Source organism: Quercus robur, chromosome 3 (assembly GCF_932294415.1).
Source record: "Quercus robur chromosome 3, dhQueRobu3.1, whole genome shotgun sequence".
In the NCBI taxonomy this organism is placed as follows: domain Eukaryota; kingdom Viridiplantae; phylum Streptophyta; class Magnoliopsida; order Fagales; family Fagaceae; genus Quercus; species Quercus robur.
The window spans coordinates 64,431,300-64,454,179 of record NC_065536.1 but is presented as its reverse complement, the minus strand read 5'-3'; the positions used below and the strand labels follow the sequence as shown (position 1 = coordinate 64,454,179).

General features: G+C 34.1%; 2 protein-coding genes across 4 annotated transcripts in view; one reads left to right on the top strand and one right to left on the bottom strand.

Moving 5' to 3' along the window:
* Positions 1-235: 235 nt before the first annotated feature.
* The window catches only part of LOC126718886 (phosphate transporter PHO1 homolog 10-like), an 81,441-nt gene continuing 58,796 nt past the window's right edge, over positions 236-22,880 (bottom strand). Inside the window, exons 1-13 of one of the 3 annotated variants that reach the window (XM_050421254.1) lie at positions 6,117-7,635; positions 4,918-5,266; positions 4,763-4,811; positions 4,553-4,624; positions 3,632-3,761; positions 3,323-3,443; positions 2,942-3,200; positions 2,677-2,781; positions 2,558-2,602; positions 2,315-2,464; positions 1,310-1,588; positions 1,092-1,228; positions 236-707 (exon numbers count right to left, since the gene is read on the bottom strand). In XM_050421254.1, coding sequence (XP_050277211.1) covers positions 578-707; positions 1,092-1,228; positions 1,310-1,588; positions 2,315-2,464; positions 2,558-2,602; positions 2,677-2,781; positions 2,942-3,200; positions 3,323-3,443; positions 3,632-3,761; positions 4,553-4,624; positions 4,763-4,811; positions 4,918-5,266; positions 6,117-6,684 — 2,394 coding nt within the window. In that variant the 5' untranslated portion in view covers positions 6,685-7,635 and the 3' untranslated portion in view covers positions 236-577. Of the gene's footprint in view, positions 708-1,091; positions 1,229-1,309; positions 1,589-2,314; positions 2,465-2,557; positions 2,603-2,676; positions 2,782-2,941; positions 3,201-3,322; positions 3,444-3,631; positions 3,762-4,552; positions 4,625-4,762; positions 4,812-4,917; positions 5,267-6,116; positions 7,636-22,880 lie in introns of those variants that run through there. The other 2 variants (XM_050421255.1, XM_050421253.1) reach the window with 2 other exon arrangements.
* On the top strand, positions 18,471-22,142 carry LOC126716483 (galactoside 2-alpha-L-fucosyltransferase-like). Its single transcript, XM_050417301.1, has 2 exons — positions 18,471-18,624; positions 20,725-22,142. The coding sequence occupies exons 1-2, from the start codon at positions 18,471-18,473 to the stop codon at positions 22,140-22,142; spliced, it is 1,572 nt and encodes a 523-aa protein (XP_050273258.1).

Sequence of the window (22,880 nt, the reverse complement as noted above, 5' to 3'; positions counted from 1 at the left end):
TGTATAGATCAAGGCCCATTTCCATTTCTATGCCCTTATTAGTTGAGTTTGGGCTTTGTAATCTTAGTTTTTTGAAATAATAGTATTTATTCAACCAAAAAAAAAAAGCATGCACCATGACAATGGAATAGAATTTTATACTAATGAATAGAACTTGTGTGCATTCTCTGTGCTACAGGCCTTGTGATGAATCGTAACAACTTTGAAGCATTTTCTTAACCATAAGAGTACGGGATATGAAATTTTCTTAATTATCTTTTCAAGGTCAACAAAGAATGAACAATGAAGTGACTTATTAACTTCTCAGCAAAATAAGAAGTAACTTAACATGAGCTAGTCCAGCATTCAGATTGGCTAAGAACCATAGATCATACTGGCTTTTATGAGTTGTTCCTCCTCCAAGTTGACCAGCATATATGATGGGCTTTTTGCCCATCATGGAAGGTGGAAGGTTTGCCGTGTACATATCGAGATATCAAAGACTTTATGAAGCTTATCAAGACTAGAGATCATCCTCAAAGCAAGGTGTTTGTATCATAGCTTTGGTGCACAATTGTGTGTTTATTTGTGTTGATGCTCAATCATTCTTGTCATCATCGTCGTCGTCGTCATCATCATCATTGTCAGTCTCATAATAACTGAAAGGAAGTGGGACTGACTTGAATGCGCGGTACTTGCCCACATTGTTTAAGTGCTCGTTTTCCAACCTGATTGAATAAACAACCCAAGGTTCAAGCACACCCTATTATTAATTTCTGCTGTAACAAATGGCTAGAGGACTAATAAATCTAATATGTGCAGTCATCATATGTTGCACAAAATCTTGACAGACTGATAGAGTAGACATTTGCTTAATAGGTTTTGAAACCACAACTCACTCTCTATCCTATTCTTACAGGGAGAGGAGTTGCAATTTGAGCTCAAATTTACTAGCAAGATAGTGGTTCATTCAATCTCTTTGCTTTAATGATCACAATTCTTATTTGTGTTTTGTGCCTGATGCAGCAAGAACAGGCAGGATTTTAGTAGAACTGTAGAACAAAAGCATACCCAACAAGCATGCATCCTGATTTAAGAAAAAGGCACAATACCTGAAGAAGCTCCAAATGCCACGACGGATAATCTCTAGGCAGGAAAATATGGTTATCGTGGTCATCTTATGAAGGGAACGCAATCTGAATTCTAACACCAATTGCATCCACGCAAATCGCAGTGCTATATTCAAGATCTGCAATGAAAGCCCACAAACAAATTGGATTAATAGGACAAATAATTTTCATGTCTCTCACAGCCAGTCACTGAACAATACCATAGCCACAAAGTAGACACTCTTGTGTGAAACTACGAGTTTATCTCTCAAATATTTGTTCTTTGATTGCCTTCGCAGAAGACCCCAGTCTATGACAATATCCCAATATGTATTTATTAGTGCTGCAACAGAGGAGCTGACTAAAGCTAACACCATCCAGGCCATTCCCTTCTTTAGTTCAAAAGCTGTCCTAATAATAACTGCAACAATGGTCGAGAAGTACTTCAAACCATTGTACACATGCATTGCATCTTTGTCTTCACACAACCGACGAATGCACTACAAATTAACAAATACTTTCCATCAGTATGCTTAACTTTTTTTGAATGCTTAAATGTTTACTAAAAGATTTGTTTTACTTTTGTTAAAAGAAGGATGAGTATTTAGTCCTGCAATGGGGATGGATGCATGACCAGAGTAGGAAATTGGATGTAGAGCAAATGCAATGTCTGAATGGATCATATTTGCAAGCTCATTCCTAACAAGGGGAGCAAAATCCTCTTAATGTTCTCCATGATCTCTGTTTGTGAGTCACTAGAAATGAAATGATACATGCTTGAATGGAAACATGATAGATGCAATTATAATTGCAACACCTTTTTAGTATAAATCTGGACAGTCAGACGGTACAAATCAATGCATGATATATGTGGATGAACCAAAGGTCAAGTGTAGTGCTAGCCAAACAGCAAGCCAACCACTGTTAAGGACTAGCAAAAACTCATTTTTGAAACGCATGACACAAAGGTAGTTTTAGCGGTGCTAGCTGAACAGAGACATAAGCACGCTGTATCGATGCATGGCATTTCTGTATTCAGAAATTCTTATCTGATCTATTCAGAGAATTACCCAAGTATGCCAGGGATAAATAGTGTTGAAAGGAACACTGTGGACATTAGTTAAGTTTAGAACTATGGGTTTCCATCTCAGATACAATTCCACCATGCATCATAATTAGTATATACTTAAAAGTCAACACACAGAAAAGAACAGGTTTATTTATACCTGCAGGAACCGCAGCCAATACGGTATTACAGCAACAATGAAATAGAAGGTATTGTAGACACCATGACTAAGACACTTGCTTTGCCTCCTTGAGTACTCTCCCAAACTATAGTAGCAAATGTATAACTCAAAACTCCGAAAGGCCGGGACCTGAGGTCAAACAGCAGCAAACAGCATAACAATAATACAAAGTCATAGATCCTTTAGTTATTGCAGCCATTAAAATGAATGAGAATATCAAACCTGGCTTGTAAGCTGGTCTGCCAAGAAAAAATCTGGTAGAGTAACCTGCAAAGAAAGACGATAAAAAATGGTATCTAATTCATCTTAACAATGTTATCTAGTTATTGACATTCCATTACCTGGTAGAGAGGAGCACAGATACAGCGGAAAATGCATTTAATGAAGAAGAAACGACTTGAACGGTATAAAATGTTAAGAGGGCAGAAGGTGATGACAAGCACAAACTGCAAGCAGAAAGATTGGAGTTAATTTGGGAATTTTAAATTATGCATGGCACAAGGCTAAACTTCAGTGAGAAAAGAAAATAAGCTATATCAGCAGTTAAATAAACTCAAGTTTAAAGCACTCTAGATGAGAAAATTTTTCTACTTCAAAAAATCTTACAATAACCAACACCAGAGGAACCAGTTCAGTGATTGTCTTGTAGTCTCGAGTACTTGAGTCCGTGTCCAGCTGCAAGTTTGCTAGGAAACCGGCTGATGCAAGTACTGCAAGACCAGTGCTGAGGAGAAAAACTTCTCGATAGCCCAACTCAGTTCCTCGCTTGAAACCAAATATAAATGGATAGTTGACCCGATAACGTCTCCAGAAGTATATGTTGGCTGCATACATGAGCATATGTAGCACAATATATGCAAATAAACTGCAATGAAATTAGCTTATGTCAAAGAGGAAACAAAGGCTGAACCATAAAGTTGGAAGGGTGCTTTATAAGTGCAAACTCATGGATTAGTAAATAGAAGTTCCAGGAAGGTCCTTGGTTACGTGTATAGTGGGAAAATGTTTTCCATGTACTGGGTGCCCTCCTCCTTATCCATAAGATTATGAGCTTCTATTATTAAAACAATAGCAACCAAAAGAGCAATTGAGCAACCCAAAAAGAAACCTACAATTATCAAGAAAAAAGAAGGTTGATTAATGCAGGCATCAGAACCACTGCTTCAAGTTATCCTCACAAAAGCATTGAAAATAACAAAATGTGAAAGCCATGGTATAAAGAATTGAAGCAATTTAGGTTGAATTAGTTCTGATAATTGATTAGTGGAAGGAAAAAAAAAAGTGTTTATCATGTACCTGAAAAAAATGTTACTCTATGCCTTTCTCTTTTAGCTTTTGGTCTCAATAACTTCATACCTTCTCTACGATTTGATTTTGAAAAGTTCTTGATGAATGTAGTCTCCACCCTCTCCAGGAGACCAGTAACCTACGATTAACAAAGTGATCCAACTAGTTCACAGTAAAATATGGTTAAAAGAATATGATTTGACTGTCTATGGTATCACACCAAGACACTAGCTAACATATTTGGCACCTTCAATATGGTCATATTCTGAGTCAAAGTAAATTAGTATTTGAACTTTTGAATGTGGATATGGATAGATAAACAGTATTTGTGCAAGAAATTCTAACTGATGGTAAACCAACATGTAGCAATTTGTTTCTCTAAAGCATTCCATTACAAACGGTCTTTTGAAGAATATAAAAGTTTCATGTTGGTTGTGTTCATAGTTTGCCCCCACCTGGAACAAATCTATGTTTAACCAAAGTTGAGATTGCTAGCAAGACCAAAATCAGGTAAACCTCTTCATTCATTAATTCAATGTATTTATAGGTAAGTTCATTTTTTTTTTTAATATTGAATAATTAAGAATAGGCAAAAAACTTAAATCTAAGAAACCATTCATGCAGACAGGGAGCAAATATAAAGAGACTAGCCCTAGTTATGTAATCAAGGAATTTTATGTGTTTTTCAAACCCAACCATCTCAAATTTGAAGAGTTCTCTTAGAAATTTTGTTTATTATACTAGACTCATGAATTTTATTGAATGATTACTCTCTAGGCATGGCTTGAATTGTCAAATGTGTTTTTGATATTGTCACTCAATGAATTATGGAATATCTGTGGCATATGCACTTTTCATAATACATACATGTATATAATCTTATGTATGATTCACCAATATTATGATTGAACGCAAATAGATAAAAGAAACCTCATCAGAATTGCCAAGGTAAGAGTCATCCACTATTCTCATGTATAATCTGGCAGCTCTCCTTCTTGTGATCTACATATGTTAAACATTCCTCATTAGAATACTATTATATCGAAATGAAATTTTTATAATTTTTATTTGACTAACTTATATAAGAGTATGCAACTCAGGAATCTAAAGAACAATATACTTGTTAAGTGTGCATCTGACCTTTTCATACTTTTTCATGATCTTGGAAAATGCTGCAAGATTCATAAAGCTGGTCCATCCATTTGCAAAAGTGAATAAGCAGAAAATAATTAAATGACATAAAAAGCAAGAACTTGTCTTATGCAGATTGCAGACACTCATTTACAGTTGATCACCTGTAGTGCTTTAGTAGACGGAGCTTGTGGTAAAATTCAACGAACACATGTCTCAGTCGTTCTTCAACTTTTCTCAGCTCCTCTTTATTAAAACTCAAGTCCTCTTCTTTGGAATCCTTGAAAACGCCTTTTATGGTTGAAATTGGAGATTCAAGCGTATTGTTAATCTTCACGTGCTCAAGAATTTTTAGGGGATCTTCTTTGTAGTCATCCTTGTTCACCTCCTCCCTGTGATCACAACCACAACTGGCGGTGCTAACTGAATTGACTTCTGGACCAGCAGTAGACTCTTCTTGTTGATGATCATCATTTGTATCTACTTCAGGTATCAAACCCACATACTCCCTTCCTGCACATTTGGTGAGCAATCATATATTTGAAGGATTAATAGATACTTTAGCAGATGATTATTACTCAATTGAACTCAAGAGACTCGTATCCATATGCATCATTCCTGCACGATTAGCAGTAAATCATATAATAGATATGACATGGCCTCCATTCTTCAATCAAGCTATCTATGACTTGATTCCAAAACTAGTGCACCAGTTTTGTAGGATGTGGAGCAAACAATAAAGAACCAACAAGCTGCTTATTCAATATCCTGAATAAAGTACATTCCAAAGCTCTTGTGACCTAGTTAAACTTGTATACTAATTTCACTGCTTCCTGAAAATGGACTGAGTATTACTTGTCAAAAATACTCTAAAAACCTTCCCAAATTATTAAACAATTACCACTTAAAGCTTGATCGCATTCTTTAAATGATATGAGGTGATGAAAAGTTGCAAATGCATTTCATTTTTGTACTAGGGTGCAATGGCAAGTGTCTTCCACCAAAAGCGACTAGTCGCAAGTTCAAGTTAGAAATCTACAAAAAAGAGTGGTGGTTAAGGCTATCTACCAATCACCTCTCCTAGACCCCTCAAAGCTTGTGCATTGAGTACAACCTTTTTTTTATTTTTTTAAGTTATAGTGTTACACATGTACCCAATAAGTCTTGAATATATGACCAGAGGCTCCAATTGTATTAAGTGTCATTCTACAATCTTCTACCACTGTTATAATTACCCACTTGGATGCATGTATTCCTTATATATATATATATATATATATATGTATATATAAAAGTTCAAAACATACCGTCTGATCTTCAAAGAGGCATTGGAAAGATAACATCTCTTTAGTCCTGCATTTACCTGGATTCCTGTCTCTGCTGCAAGTAGTGCTTGTTGGGGGCATCTTCGAAGAGACATTGGAAAGATAACATCTCTTAAGGCTAGAGCCATTGAGATCAGGGTTTTCCACCTTTACCCGCAATGCAATGAAAACATCCATTTGTTTATTCAAGACAGCAGCTTCATGCATCAGTGCCTCCACCTTGTCCTTGTAAAAAGTACAGACCTTGTTGAGCTCTTCATCAAGTTTTCTAAAAAACATTACCTCAACCTCTCCTCCTTCTTCAGACTGCCTTAGGAACTTGGTCTTGTAAATCTGTCCAGAACCATCATGCTGCAATGTGTTAACATCTATAACTTGGTCCTCGATATCTCCCCTACTCGGAAGATTGCTAGCTTCTTTGTGTAGACCACTGAAGGTCTTTTCCAATGTTGGTTTCTTCTGTGAGGCCTTATTGTGTGTTGCAGGATGCTTAGTCTGCTTGTAACCCCTTACCTCTCTTAGTATTCTTTTTAGTCCATTATAATCCATATAGGCTTCTGTCCACTCCGGCACCATTTGTTTCTTGAACTCTTTCCCAAACTTCATCTTGACCCTTCTATGTTAGTATAGTTTATATATTCTTTTCTCATCAACAAGACTTAATTTTATAATCTCTCTTGTAAACTACCAAAAACCGCTTTAAGCTAAACAAGTTACAAAATGAGAATCAGAGTATAGTCCTTCATAATAAAAATCAGGGAATTTAGAAGTGTTACTAGCGTATCAGCAAGAACATAAAAAAGTGTACAATCTCACCAAAGAAGAAAAATAAATAATTGCACAAACAAAGAACAAGTAGAATCTAGCCAAAGCTAAAATGGGTAGAATTCACTTCTAAGTTCTAACATCAATATAAACATATATAAATGTCAATCAAATTCAATAATTACAATAAGTGGGAGTGGAGGATTTGAACCGGGTTCTAGGAGACCAGACAATAGCACTGAGCTACAAGGCTCTTAGCATATATAAATGGCAATCAAGAATTCATAAATAATCACTAATAGTTTTTTTTTAAACATAGGTAGATAATGGGGAGAGAGATGTGGGGTTCAAACCACAGATATGAAATACCACAAAGAATGCCATTGTCACTAGTTTATCTCATGTACCCGCTAATAGTTATCAAGAGTATATAATTGTTTATAGTTTTATAAACACCAATGCAAGAATTGAAATGTAGACATGTTGAACTCTAATCATCAAAGAAACCAAGAAAGCTAGATAGATAGAATGCAAAAGTACCTTTTTTTTTACAGCTGGGTATTTCTTGTTTTTTGGTGATGTCTTCTCAACAAAGAAAGCATATTTGAAAACTGAAAGGTCTCAGCCAGTGTACACACACACACACCACTGCTACATTGCTTACCAAGTCCAGTTAGTTATGCTTAAACAATCAGGTGCACCCGAGTACACTGCACTCACTTTGTCTCCACCAATCAGCCACTTGGTTTCTGCACTGGGTCAATACAACTTTCCATACGATTGGTTGGTACAGATTGTACTCTGTGGCCTAGGGAGTAGTGTATTTGGTCTTTATAGTTTTTGCTTTGCGGTGGAGCACTGCACGATCCACCAATGGTGTGACACGTGTCCTTCTTCAAGGTTAGCTTGGAATTTGAGACGTTTATGCGTAACGTAACTGACTCCTGCAATTTTTGACACAAATTCTTTTACGTGCATTATTATGAGTCAGCTGTTATTATCTTTAGCCGTTGATTCTTTGCCCGAACTTATTTGACATGAAGCCTTTTTTTTTATTTTTTTTTTGATAGGGACATGAAGCCTTTAAGAGGCCTTGCGTATTGAGCTGGGATGCTATATGGTCAAGTGGGAGATCAGTGTATAAATCTAAATATCCAATTGTCAAAACCATCCAAAGGCAGTGCATGATGAATTTTCCAACTATGTTATTTAAAAATAAAAAAGTAAATTGTAAATGACACCTCTAAAGTTTTGAGGTGTTTAAATTTTACACCTTAAAATTTTAGAATTTAGATTTTTACCCTTTGAAATTTAGGAATGTTTGGATTTTACACTATAATATTTCAGAATTTGGATTTTACCCTTAAATTTTAGGGGTTTTTGGAATTTACTCCTTAAACTTTGAAAATATTTTAATTTTACAGTCTAAAGTTTCAAAATTTTTGGTGTGAAAAATCCAAACACCCCTAAAATTTAGGAAGTAAAATCCAAATTAAAAAATGTCAAAGTATAAAATCCAAACGCCTCCAAACTTCAGGGGGTAAATTCTAAATTCTAAAACTTTAGAATATAAAATCTAAAATTCCCCAAACTTTAGGGGTGTAATTTGCAATTTACCCAAAACAAAAACATAAGTATAGTACCTAAGGTTTAGGCATTTAAAATTATAAGATAAATTATCAAACTTGTGACCATTTGAGCTTATTATTATTATTATTATTATTATTATTTTGATGAAAATGAGCAAGAATTATCTCCTACATCCACCAAATGCAACAACTCTCTGGCAATACATGGATCCCACATCTATATAAAACCCACATGTTATGAGAGGACTATTGTATTAGGATAATTGTAGTATACATTAATATTTCATGGATTTCTCAGAGTTGGTGCAGATCAAATACTTGTGAATCCCACATTTTGTAATATATTAGTTGCATACCAACAGATGCCCAAGATATTCACTTTGAAGATCAAATCATGAGAATCGCATGAGGTGCAAGTGTTACCGAGACTCAAGGCCATTGGCAAGCATATTTTGAGTATAGTTGGAATGCATTAATTGATCCACTAGACATTGTTGATTCTCATTGAACCTTTTGAAGTAACCGGTTCTCAACCAAATTAGTTAACCTACTACAATGGCTGATATTCCAAAAAAAATTTGTTACATCTCTTGCTTATCGCCTACTTCCCAAAAAGAAAAAACTTGCTTCCTAGTTAATACATCCTTTGTTCAAAATATTGTCATGATTCAACATTTCAATTTTGGCTATAGTGCATGATCTAGTAGTACTATGTTCACATCAATGCCTTTCTGATTCCAAGTTTGCAGGCATTCATTGCCATTGTCAACTATACAATCACCTGCTTCACTAGAACTCAACTGGAAACTTGAACAAATCTTTTTTTTTTTTTTTTTTGATGACATAGGAAAACTTCACTCAAATTAGTTGCACGTCGCAGAGCATACTATACAACAATCCTCACTGTTAATCAAACTCCTACGGGTAACTAACCCCACTTGCTAGAACCAGTTACCGGGTAATCCAGGGGCTTTTCACCCCTAACAGGCTAAGCAATTTATATTCATAAAATCTAATCACACAATATGATTATTAATTTGGCTAAACAAAAGTGTTTGTAATCCCCTTCAAGTATGCTGATTTTTTATTTTATTTCATCCAAAAAAATAAAAACACGAGAATGGGTAGTTTATACCTAGGTTTGAAAACATTTGACAATGACATTGACATTTTTTAGATGATAGATATAGCTTTTCAGCATTTGAAAAGAGCAGCCTCCAATTTTTAGTTGATCTTGTGCATTAACAGCTTGATTGGGATTGTTACAGTGAATTCAAACAAAACCAAAAGAATTTCAAGCAATTTTATGATAATTACCAAATTTACAACTTAGAAAATTAAACCCTTTTCTACCAGGGGAAAGGTGTACATTTCAATACTCTGCATTTCTGCTTTTATATCTCCCAGTTTGCAGAGAACCCTTCTAACCTATTTAAACAATTAAATTATCCACTTTCCCAAATTCAATGAATGATGTTTACACAATAATAAACATTTAGTAGAAAATCATACTGGTGAGAAAAAGAGCAAGCTTGATAAAAACCTGCATTCCTACAAGAAAGAGGCAAAATAAACTCCAACAACTTCATGAAAATTGGTTGAAGACTGAAAAATTTATGAGTACACCAAGGTTTGATACTTCAAAGAATTTGATCATCGGGTTGAGTCATTTTGCTCATCGACACTTTCCCTATTTCCACTGCAACAAAAGAAATGTGGCAACTTGACCCGACCACAGCTCCTGTGAAAGGAGCGTTGTAAATTGTACAAACGATACATTCATATAAAGATAAAATTACTTATTGGGACCACGTAAGTACATATATTCAATTTTTGAAGCAGATGTCATAACTCATAAGTGCTTGGTTTAATACATGCATGAGGTGGAGGACACATAAAACTTTAGCTTTTTACTATGCATGAACTGTTGTTATGTTTGAACTATTGTATTAGTAACTTTAGTCATAGAGGATGCACTATGCTCTCTTTGTAATAAATCCATTCAAATTCATTCCTTCATCTAAGGTTTTCAAGAAATGACTGAATCTTAGTTCATGGCATTATTATTTACAATCCCTCTCTTTCTTTTGCAAACCCTTAAGGCTCTGTTTCTCTTCAAAAATGAAGCAAAACCTCCCTAATTAGATGATTTGTCACCTCACTAAGACTTCATTGGATGAGCTTATTTTCACCTTAAAAGAGAATATATAGCTTTTCAAAACATAACCTTTTTTAAGGTACAATTGTACTTTTACACAATAAACAAAATAAGCCAATGAAGGCTAATAAGTCATCTACCACTGAGACTTCACATCTGAAGATAGTGAACCAAATGAGGCTAAAAAATGAACAAAGCAACCTAAAATGTTCCTTGGAGAAAATCAAGACTTAAGTAAAAGACAACTGCCAAGCTATAGTTTTAAAACATCAAAAGCCTAGAATTCATAATTAGAACCCAATTTTCCAGGAAGATTCATTTGTTTGTCTGACAAAAACAAAAATGACACAAACATTAGCCTATTTTCATCATGAATTTTTTTATTTTTTTAAAATCAGGTGAACAGTGCTTCTCTCTTCCTCATGAAACATATGTCCAAAACAGTATTGGCAAGACACACCCAAAAAGAAAAATGATAATGGCAAGATACTTACTTGCATCGCATTATCACAGGAATAGGTTTTAAAGCCTTTGGTCAATTTCTTATGCCTCTTTTATGGGGAGAAACCTGAATGATAGACAACGACTTTTAAGAATCTTTTTTTTTTTGGTTAATAATAAAACAGACTTTTAAGAATCATTTTTTTTGGTTAATAATAAAACAGACTTTTAAGAATCACTTTCATACAAAGCATTCCTTATCCAAAATATCTACACATAAACAAACCTACCACCTTTAAGGACCAAAACAAATGAAGAGAAACACAGTTAAAGGGCATGTCCAACAGGCAAGCCAGAATAAAATAATTGCTAAGAAGGAAAACTTTATCAAGAGATAAATCATTGTTTCCAAGAAACATTTAGATAATCCCTACCCAAAAATCAAATGCCCCTATATGTGCAAAATATTGAGCCAATGAAATAACATGTTGCCCAAAAATATTGCCAAGACATTTTATTTAGCAAATATTTTCTCTTTGATACATGTTTAAGTGGGGAGAGGGGATTCAATCCTGAAATTCTCTGTTGGAAACATCATGCTATGACATTAAGCTACAAAGCTCTCAGTGATTTTATTTAGCAAATATTAAATAGTCTCAACAAAAAAATTATTTAAAAAAAAAAAGAGAGGAGGAACTTATGTTTTCAAGTGCCAATACTTCCTTAAACACACAGAAATACAACAACATATATTATAAATTTTCAATATGGAAAAAATCATACAGATATTGTTAAAAGAAAATTAATCTTAAAAAAACATTCATGAAACAATTAAAATCAGCAAAGCACAACAGATAAAGCTTGTCATTAAACATTATCACCTATTCTGAGGGAACATTTTAAAACATTGAAGTCATATCACTACTTAATAGAATTGCTGCTCTTGAAACACATTTAAGTAAGCCAAATGGAAAATGAACCTCATGAGTCATGTCCTATTATATCCTAGTTCATAACAGCTCCTCTCTCTCTCACCCAGTAATAACAATCCAAAGACTACTAATTCAGCACACAAAAATAATCCCTCATATGGCTGAACCCAAATCAATATGAAATTTTGTCCTCGGTCCAAAGATGAAGCTATTAGTAATAAGCAATATTAGTACCAAACTACCAAAAACCCTTAAACTTCAATAGTAAAACCCTATACCCCACACACAACCATACTCAAGACAATCCACCAAACCCAGAGCTCCAAATATATATATTAAAAAAAGTGAAGTACTAAAGTCAATAGGTACCCTCCTCTTGGGGACAGCCATAAGCTCCATAGGTCTACCATAAGAAAAACTTGGAAACTCAAATCCAAACCCAATGATGTTGTTGTTTTGTTTTTTTATCAAATTCAGGCAAAACAAATAGTGGAGATGTGACCCCTCAGTCAATGGCTCAATCCAATGGTGGAGGAAGAGCCATGACATGCTCAACCTCTGAAACCCTCTCATGAACCCCAAGCTCCCCTCGGTGCTCTTTAGTATCGTTGTCATTTTCATCGCCATTGCTATAGTTGCTCAGCCATTATACCCAAAACAATAGAAGGTTGAAGCGGTATTCATAGGTTATAAAAAGTATATTATGTGAAAAATGAATGCAACACCCTCTCACCTTTATGTGCGACACACATCCCTCAACCCTACATACAAGTCGTGAGTCTGATATTGCATATTCCCGTTACATAAGATACCACTTCGCATATGTTAGGAAAAAAGGAAGTGAACTAGTGAAATGACTTGAAACAGTGTTGTTCATTGTTTATGTAGGAGCCTCTCTCAACTAATACATATATCAACAATACTACGGACACACCCAATTTCTACGGACACACCCAATTTCGTAACTTGCTAAAGTGATCAACTGTGAGTGATTAAAAAAATTGATGGCAAGACACTTGAACATGTTGTGAAATTGGGCTGTCATTATATTTATTCATAGTAGATAGATAGATAATAATTGTGAATACATGGGCATCATGAATTTGGTTCAGATAATGAGAAATTGACATCAATGTTTCATCTTTGGCATACTTTCTAATAGACTATAGTGTACAAGACGGTTACACTGCAAGCCACTATTCTACATTGCATGCGAAAAGAAGTTAAATCACAAACATAAAACAGTAAAAAATTAGCATACATATGATATCATATCAATGAAACTTAAAACACGTACACATATAAGCCATATCAAAAGCTTCAAAAAAAAAGTATTAAAAATTAGTGCTTTATTGAGTTTCAAGCTAAACCAAGCAAATGGGTGTGAAGGTATGCAAACCCAATGAGAAATTGGAAAAATAAAAATAGACAGAAAGAAAGATTATAACTCACGTGCTCTGAATAGCCGAACATTACTGGTGGGTGCCGATTTGTGGAGAGAGAGAGAGAGAGAGAGTGTAGGGAAGAGTTGGCGGCTTTCCTAAACAAGGACAACTTCACCCTGTACGTTGGAAAATAACAAACACATCCAATTTAAGGTTTAAGGTATCCAAATCACTAAAGGAGCAGAATTCATAGATTGAAAATTTATCACATTGTTTAACCAAAAAGAAATTTATCGCATTTATCTCAAAACAAATATTAATATTTAAAAATAATTGTGATTGATGTATAAAAAATTGAGTGTAAGTGATATTGTGATAAGCATAGGTAAAAAAATAAAAATGATATTGTTCCCATAAGTTAACAACTCAGCAACTTATAAGTAAATTCCAGATAGCTCAATTGATAAAGTTATTTGTGATCGTACAAGAGATTTGGAATTTTTCCATTAAAAAAAAAAATCTAGAATTTGGACTCTGCCTACACCAAAAACTTATTAGTATTTTGGTCTAATGATAAAATACAATCATCATAGAGTGGATGTTATAATTTCAAATTCTATCCTACTGTCTAATAAATAAATAAATAAAAATAAAAACTCAAGTTATAAATTTTGGAGCCATAATGGGCTTAAGTCAACCGTTTGCCTATGTTTCCATACACGCGTAAAGGTGAAAAATTGGGTATATTCATAGGATTATTATTTTGAAAATCATCATAACAAAAGACTAAGTTTTTTTAAAAATTAAAAAAAAAAAAAAAAAAGAAAAAGAAAAAGAAAAGAAAGATGAGAAGTATGGGATTAAGTTTAAGATGATGTGTACAATATACAAGTCACTGCAAGCAAACATGCTGACTTGGTCAAATCTGGGTCCTACATGTGGACAAACCTTGAGGTAAAAGAAGAAGGATGTTGATGAAGGGTGTTGCACCTTTGGCTCGTGCCAATAGCATAATCACCATTGGGGGAAATGAGATGCACAATCTAGGATGGACACCGAGCACTACCATGAAAGGGATTTCGGTCTCTGTTAGTCAGAGGTTGTAAAACTCCCCCCATTGGCTAGTATCAAGCTGGACCACTGCCAAGGACACGTGCAATGCCCTCAGGATTCATGCAGTCCCTTTCCTTGTCGATACTTGTCCCTCACGATGTAGCAAAGCTGCCTTTCATCCCACTACCCTAGCAACATCAATTTTTCTCTCTCCTCCAACCATGATATAGTACAACAACTGTATTAGGGTTTGTGAGGAGGAATGAGAGTGAGACACTTAATTGTACGTCCAATAGCATTCCTTATACTATAAGAGGAGAATGTTGTTGAGTAAAGAGGGTAGAGAGGTAGAAAATCTGGGTAGGAAAGAAATGCAAAAGAAACAAGTTTGGGAAGAACATCACATTGTAACCTTAAACTTTCCATTTTATTACATAGTCTTTTAAGAGTGAAGGATATTTTGTCCTTCACTTGTCGTGGTTTTTCATCCATTTCATAGGGTTTTCCAACTATATCCTAGTTGTTCTTTAGTTTCTTTGTTCTGTCATTGTCTTCCTTTTCATGTTTTGGTGTTAAAGTTTACAATTTTATTGCTTACAAAGTTTTGACACCCAAATGTACTGTTAGGCTTTTAGGTCACACACATATGAACACCTAAAAATCTAACTTGATCGTACATCATGTAACCTTTTTTTTTTTTTTTTTTTTTTTTATAGATACAATAGAATTTCAACTTATAGTATGATTGTTTTTTATCACAAGATTAAAGATACCAATTAATTTTTTTTTTTTTTTTTTTTTTTATGTAGGTAGGATTTGAACCCCAATTTCATAAACTTATATCTTGTATATAGTCGTAAAGCTCAATGAATATAAATTCTAACCATTAAAGGCAGTAATTCAATGGACACTAAGCTTACTCGTGTGGATTTGGTGGGCACTAGATCCTAGATTCGACTCTCGCAATGAGAAATGTGTGTAAAACCTAAATTTTACCCTTGAAGTAAAACAAAAAATTGCTATGAAACTTTTTAATGGGTGTCTATAGGGTAATTGTTAATAAACTATTTTAGGAAATTTTTTATACTACTTTTATGTGAAATATAAAAAATAGTCAAAAAATTAATTGCTTTTTTCTTTTCCTATAAAAAATTTCTAAAAGTAGTTCCTAAATCAATGTTCTTAAGGTATCCATCAACTTTTTCCTATATATTTTTTTTTCCAAATTCCAATGACCATATAAAGAAGTTGAACAGTATGACAATGAGGATCCCCTAAAAAATATTTTGAAGAAAAAAAAATCCCCTAACAAGGCAAATTATTATTTTAGAAATATTCACACAATAAATTTCCTTTTCTTTAATAAGCAAATCATACTTTACCATTTTTAGCTTGAGAACCATAATAAATTAATAACCCATATACCCAAATGGAAAGATTGCAAAGGTTGTTCCTAATAAGGGATTATACGATAATTTTTCACTCAAAGATAAAAAATGTGGATTGGCTTTTTTTTTTTTTTTTTTTTTTTTGAGAAACAAACAAACACACACACACACACACACACAAGGGAGAGCGAAAGGGTTCTAACACAAAAGCACATCACAACTCCACTCAAAAGCCATGATGTTGTTGGCCAATGTTGAAGATAAAGAACAGAAGCATAGCAAAGCATGATTGTTTGATCACATATCAAATACAAGCTTGGAAACAACAGCGTTTGACATAAGTGGTGAATTAATGAATTTCATTGATACGACGCCGTTTTGCTCTAGAATTGCTAAAAGGTTTATTGAAACGGTGTTTCATCACTTAAGTGAGATGGGATCGGTAGTTTGTTACTAATTGAACACGTGTAATGCTCTTATTGGGAGTTTAGTTTAACCACTTTTCCCACTAATCTGGAAATTAGGCTGTGTTTGTTTTGGCTTCAAATCACTTCCAAAAATATTTTTCCGTAAATGCGGGTGTTTGGGTGCGCAAGGAAAATTGGGTCAAATGAAAAATCATTTTCGTTGACTATAAAATATGCCCTCTGACCCTATAAAACCATTTCCATTTGTATTTTACCTTCAAATGAATTCCACCCCAGGAAAATAAGAGAGAGAGAGAGAGAGAGAGAGAGAGAGAGAGAGAGAGAAAGAAACAGCAAGGAGATCGCACCAGAAGCACGGTCTCGTCACACCCACCACCGGCAAGATCGCACCGCCTGAAACACCGGCAAGATCGCATCCCATCACCGGTGAGATTGCACCCATCAGCGCCGCCACCTAAGCCTGATCCACCCAAGCCAAGCCCAATCCACCCAAGCATGATCGTCTCCACCCAAAATCGATCTCGTCCTCGACCCACCCAAGACCGAGCTTGTTCTTGACACACCGGTGAAGCTTAGATCGTCATCCTCAACCCACAGCCCCGCCGTCGTGCATGCAACCATGATTTGGGTCAGATCGTCTACTCACGATCTCGTCACCACCACCCATGACTGATCTCGTCATTTTTTCTCTCGATCTCGTCGTCATCGCTGTCGCCGCCTCTAGATCGACCCACCCATGACTGACCGCCTCTATCTCTTTCTCGATCTGCCTCTCTTTTTTCCTCAATCACTCACTCTTTCTTCCTCCCTCTCTCAATTTGACAGAGGATACAGTGTTTGATGAATGGTTTTTTGTTTTGAGTTTTTTTTTTTTTTTAAGTTTATATATTGAAATTTTTTATTATAAAATTTGTTTGGGAGCTGAGAAAATGTGAAAAACTTGTAGAAAATAAGCATTTTTATAATGAAACCAAAAACCTGAAAATATTTTCCAAAGTAATTTTCATAATGCAACCAAATACTTGAAAATATTTTCCTTTCCCGAAAATAGCATTTCCAGAAAATATTTTACACTGAACCAAACACAGCCTTAGTTTCAAAGTTTGTTTTAGATATTTTGGTTCATTCTCTTGGATTCGCTTGTAAAAAAATAGTTAGCCTTTATGGGTTCTAGTAAACTCAACTAGTAAAGTTTCTAATGGTTGAATAAGAAATCTGGGGTTCAATCTCCGCCTACACTTGAAACCGATTGATGTCTTAGTCTGATGATAAAGAGCTATCATTAGGAGCGGACGCTATAGGTTAAACTCTCTAAAAAAAAAAAAAAGTTAGCCTTTGTAATCTATTCTCACAATTTTGTAATCTCTCTTTTCATTCAATAAAACTGTGAGATTTGTTTAGAGAGAAAGTCTTCAAGTTTTTACCACCAACATTATTTATCCTATTAAATTCCTGACATCAATTTTTTTTAGAAGAAATCAACATCATTTGTAAATGAGTGAATCATTGATATAGTTTTTATTGAATACAAATCCTCTGTACCACTTTTTTGTTCCACTTTATGTTCCATCAATCACAACTTGTCATATATTTTTTTAACTTTCCTTATAAAATATCCAAAATTTAAAATGGAAAAAAATAATAATAACACATGACAAGTTGTAATTAGTAGAACACAAAAAATTTTATTCGTTTTTATTATATATTAATCACAATAAGTAACATAAAAACAATTCTTGAATTACTAAATTTATTGATTTAATTCATTATTGTGATTGTCATGGTTATCATTTCAATAATTAAAAAGGGGAAAGAAATATAGAAAAGAAAGAAAGAAAGTTGTAGAGATTGCAGCCATGATTCTAGGAGCAGATATGTGAAACATAAATGAAACAAATCAAGCCACCTCGTAACGAAAGACTGAAACGTTGATGGTTTAAACCCTAGACATCTCCTTTAAATATGTCAACACATGTCAATTGAGCTACAAAACTTTTTAATGGCTTTTAATGTTTTAAGTTGAAAACTTGCTTATATCACTATAACCAGCTCGAATCAGTCTTCACAGTCCAAACTTCAAGTCCAAACCTCTCTCTTTGTGCAGATTGTTTGCTACTTTTAGATCCCATGAACTTTAAAAAGTGAACCCGTTCCGTTTTTATAAGAATTTGAATGGTTAATCTTAAAGCTTTCATCAACTCCAGCAAAGGCCACAAATAGACGAATCCTCAAAGCCTCATGAGTACACCAAAGATGTTGAAGGTATTGGTTGCTTCTTTGGTGGCTTTCCCACTTTTTGTCACACTCACACTCGTCCTTCAAAACCCACCCGCCAATCGCATTGGTGAAGTCTTTGAAGCCAATGCTTTGGCAAACGCAGCTCACAATGTTACTTCATTGCATGCAGGTGAGAACGGTGTTGTTAGGTTATGTACCTCCTATTTGGTTGCTTACAATTACATGAATATATGAGTAATGATACAACACAGTTCACAACTTTTTTTTTTTTTTTTTTGCAACAATTGAGGTGACAAGTTGTGATTCATGTACAATAGCATGTGAAAATGACATCTCAACAAGTTAAAAAAGTTGTGAAATTTTATTGAATTTTGGATAGGATAGAATGAAAGAAAATAATACATGTGATTGACTATGATTACTTTGTTGATGATTCATTATGACTCCAAAGTTTTGGGATAAAGACTTGGTAGTTGTTGTTGTTTGTTGTTTTGGCTTCATAGAATTGTGACTAACTTTTTGTTTTGGATATTGGGTTTTTGATAGTTTTGGTGTTTGTATGGTTATGTAGTATTAGGTGTTTTTTTTTTTTTTTTTTTTTTTTTTTTTAAATTATTATAAGGGCCATATTTTGGAAAGATTGGTTTTTTTAGCATAACCAGGGATTTTACTTTGGAGAATTTAGTGAGTTCAATTTGTGTAAAATTGGCCACCCTTTATGTATTTCTCATTGATTTGCTCATTCCCATTCTATGTTTTTTCAATAATGAATCACTAAAATGGTATAAAGAAGTTTATTTGGCAAAGAATTGGAAAATTACTACAGTTGGTGCTTTTATGCTGTTTGATACAAGAGCTATATATGCTTTTGAGAATGATAGCTTAACGAATGTATACAAGATATATATGAAATTGAACCATAAGACAGGATTTTAGTTGGGTCATAATTTGAAACCATAATTTTTCCCATACTTTTTTAAACTTTACATCTTCACTTATCAATGTCACTGAAGAAAAGTATGCATAATCACAATAGGTACTGAGTTATGTTCTAAAGGGAAAAGCCAAAAAGCCACTTATGTTTTAATAATGTTAATTTTAAAGTTGTGCAAGGAATTTTCCCCTTGAAAATTCAAAGAGTAACTAATAGACCTGAGAAAAATCTGGGCACAAATAGTATAGCTTCTGAAAAGTAAATATTTTTGCATATTTGGGATGCAAATTCTACAATTCAAACTAGTACAATCTTTTAGGTTAGGAAGGTCCATAAATCCACTAGTCAGGGACCATGAACATAAGCAATAGAGTTGGTTTTTGTTTTATTTATATTTTTTATGTGATCTCCATTCATGATTATATATTTTTTAGCTTATCTTAGAATGTTGTTGTACTGATAATGACATGTCTGTAATTTGATATAAATCCTATGTAAATTAAATCATAAGAAAGTATTTTACTTGGATCATAATTTGAAAATGCAGAATGGTCCTAGGTTTATGACATAATCTATACTAATTTTGAAGTTTTATCTTGTTGCTAGATATAGATAATTATGAAAATAACTCATTTGTGCATTTGTATAACTTAAGCAGCTCAATTTTTCTTCAAGTACTTACTTTTTTGTATAGTTTATTAGGAAAGTTGGAAGTTTGAATTTGGACCTCCAATTTGAGCTATCTATGTTTCTTAGTACTCATATCACTATAATTACAGTCAAGTCTTTATACAAATTTAACTGTAGTTCCATATACTAGCACTTAGCATGAGCATAATATTGTATGACACTGTTAGTAAGCTCCCAAAGCTGCATGATTTAAAATACTAAATACCATTTCCATACTGGATGTCCTTAGGTTTTAGAATACTTTTTTGCTAATCTTCAATGTCATTAGACTAAAAGGAATTACAAGCGAGGTACTCCACCTTAGAAATAGACCTAATATGAGGTGGGAGGTTACCTTTATTGAAACCAAAAGACTGTCAGGAGTTTAAAGCAAACTTAGCAATTGTATGAGCTGCAGAATTGCAATTTTCTTGGGGTTTCAGAATACTTAAGACATTTATGAGTTGACAATAGTGAAGATAATTCAAAGCTTATGTTGGAAGGTATTGGCTTTGCCCTTACTTATCTCTACCAACAAAACAAGGCTTAAAAGTATCTTCATGTATTGATTTTCTAGTATATCAAATAAGACTAGTGTTTTCATTTCTTTACTACAATTTGTAGGTTCAGAAGATGTTTCCTCTCAACTTAATGACATGCGTAAAGATAAACTACTTGGTGGACTTCTTGCTTCTAGATTTGATGAGAGATCTTGCTTAAGCAGGTATCAATCCAGTTTATTTCGAAGACCGTCACTTCACAAACCGTCTTCTTATCTCCTTTCAAGACTACGGAGTTATGAAGATCTCCATAAACGATGTGGACCTTATACTAAATCATACAATAGAACACAAAAACTTCTCAAGTCTCACCTCAGTGCTAGTTCTACAAAGTGTAAGTACGTTGTATGGATATCTTATAGTGGCTTAGGCAACAGGGTTTTAACCCTAACATCTGCATTTCTTTATGCCCTCCTCACAAATAGAGTATTACTTGTTGACCAAGGAAAGGATATGGCTGATCTTTTCTGTGAGCCATTTCCAGAAAAATCATGGGTTTTGCCTGTTGACTTCCCCCTCAAAGAGACATTTAAAATCCTTAGTCAGAATTTCCCTCATTCTTATGGGAACATGTTGAAGAAGAACATCTCAAATACTTCAACAGTATCACTACCATCATATTTGTATCTCCATCTAGCACATGATTATGATGATCATGATAAGCTCTTTTTATGTGATCAAGATCAAACTCTTCTCAGTAGAGTTCCTTGGTTGATAATGAAATCAGATCTATACTTTGTCCCATCTCTCTTCTTGATGCCCTCTTTTGAGCAAGAACTAAGCAAATTATTCCCACAGAAAGATACTGTTTTCCACCACTTAGGCCGCTATCTTTTCCACCCCTCAAATCATGTATGGGGACTAATAACAAGGTACTATCAAGCCTACTTAGCTAAAGCAAATGAGAGGATTGGAATTCAAATAAGAAATTTTGATACAGGACCTGGTCCTTCCCAATATGTGATGGATCAAGTTTTAGCTTGTACACTAAAGTATAAAGTGTTGCCACAAGTAGATAGGAAGAGAACTATTGTTACCCAATCAGAAAAGGCAAACTTGAAAGCTATCCTTATAACGTCTTTGAGTTCTGGGTACTTTGAGAACGTAAGAAACATGTACTGGGAACACCCAACAGTGAATGGAGACGTGGTTGAGGTTTTCCAACCAAGCGAAGAACAATTTCAACATACAGAGAACAGGTTGCACAACAGCAAAGCATGGGCAGAAATGTATCTCCTCAGCTTAAGTGATGTCTTGGTTACAAGTGCATGGTCAACATTTGGTTATGTAGCTCAAGGTCTTGGAGGTTTGAAGCCATGGATTCTCTACAAGTCTGATAATCAAACGACCCCTAATCCACCTTGTCGTCAGGCCATGTCAATGGAGCCTTGTTTTCATGCTCCCCCATTTTATGATTGCAAGACAAAGAAAGGAACTGATAATGGTGCACTTGTTCCCCATGTGAGACATTGTGAAGATATGAGCTGGGGTTTAAAACTAGTTGATAATCCTAATGAGTTTTAGGCTTTTACAATTCATTATTTGTGCCAATGGGCTTATAGTCCGATGGTGCCTAACCCCTCCCATGTCTCCCGTATCACGAATTTGACTTGCCATCAAGAGCCTTGTAGCTCAACTAATAGGCACATCTTGGTGTTTTGAATGAAGACATCCAGGTTCAAATCCTCCTGCCCCCAATTATCAAATTATCAACAAAAAAAAAAAAAAAAAAAAAAAAATTCCCTTAAAGATTTTGAAAACAACTAGTATCCATCCTTTATTTATTTTGTTTTATAGGTGGCTGATTTTGATTGTAGAAGATCTATTGTCGATTTCAAAAACAATTGGAACTAAAGGTATATTTAGTACACTGAATAGGAATTGTGACAGGAATTGTAATCTTTATTACTATGAATAAAATGTGTTGTAATGTAATAACTAAACATATTTGCTAGTTTGATTGTAAGTTATAACATTAAAATGAAACTTAACATTTATTTTATGAAATTTCATACTCATACAATTATATTTCCTTAAAAATTGTTATTTTTAAATTTAAGAAAAATATCTGTTATTTTTTATGATTTTTTATTTTTATAATTGTTAGATATATATGGAAAGTTTGTTTACTTGGAAATATATATTAAATTTTGAAATTATTGAACTTACTAAGGAATAGATAATACAACCTTTTAAAAAGGAATAGTTATTCCTCATTTTGAAGAATAGCTATTCATGAAGAATGATTATTCCTTGTTATAA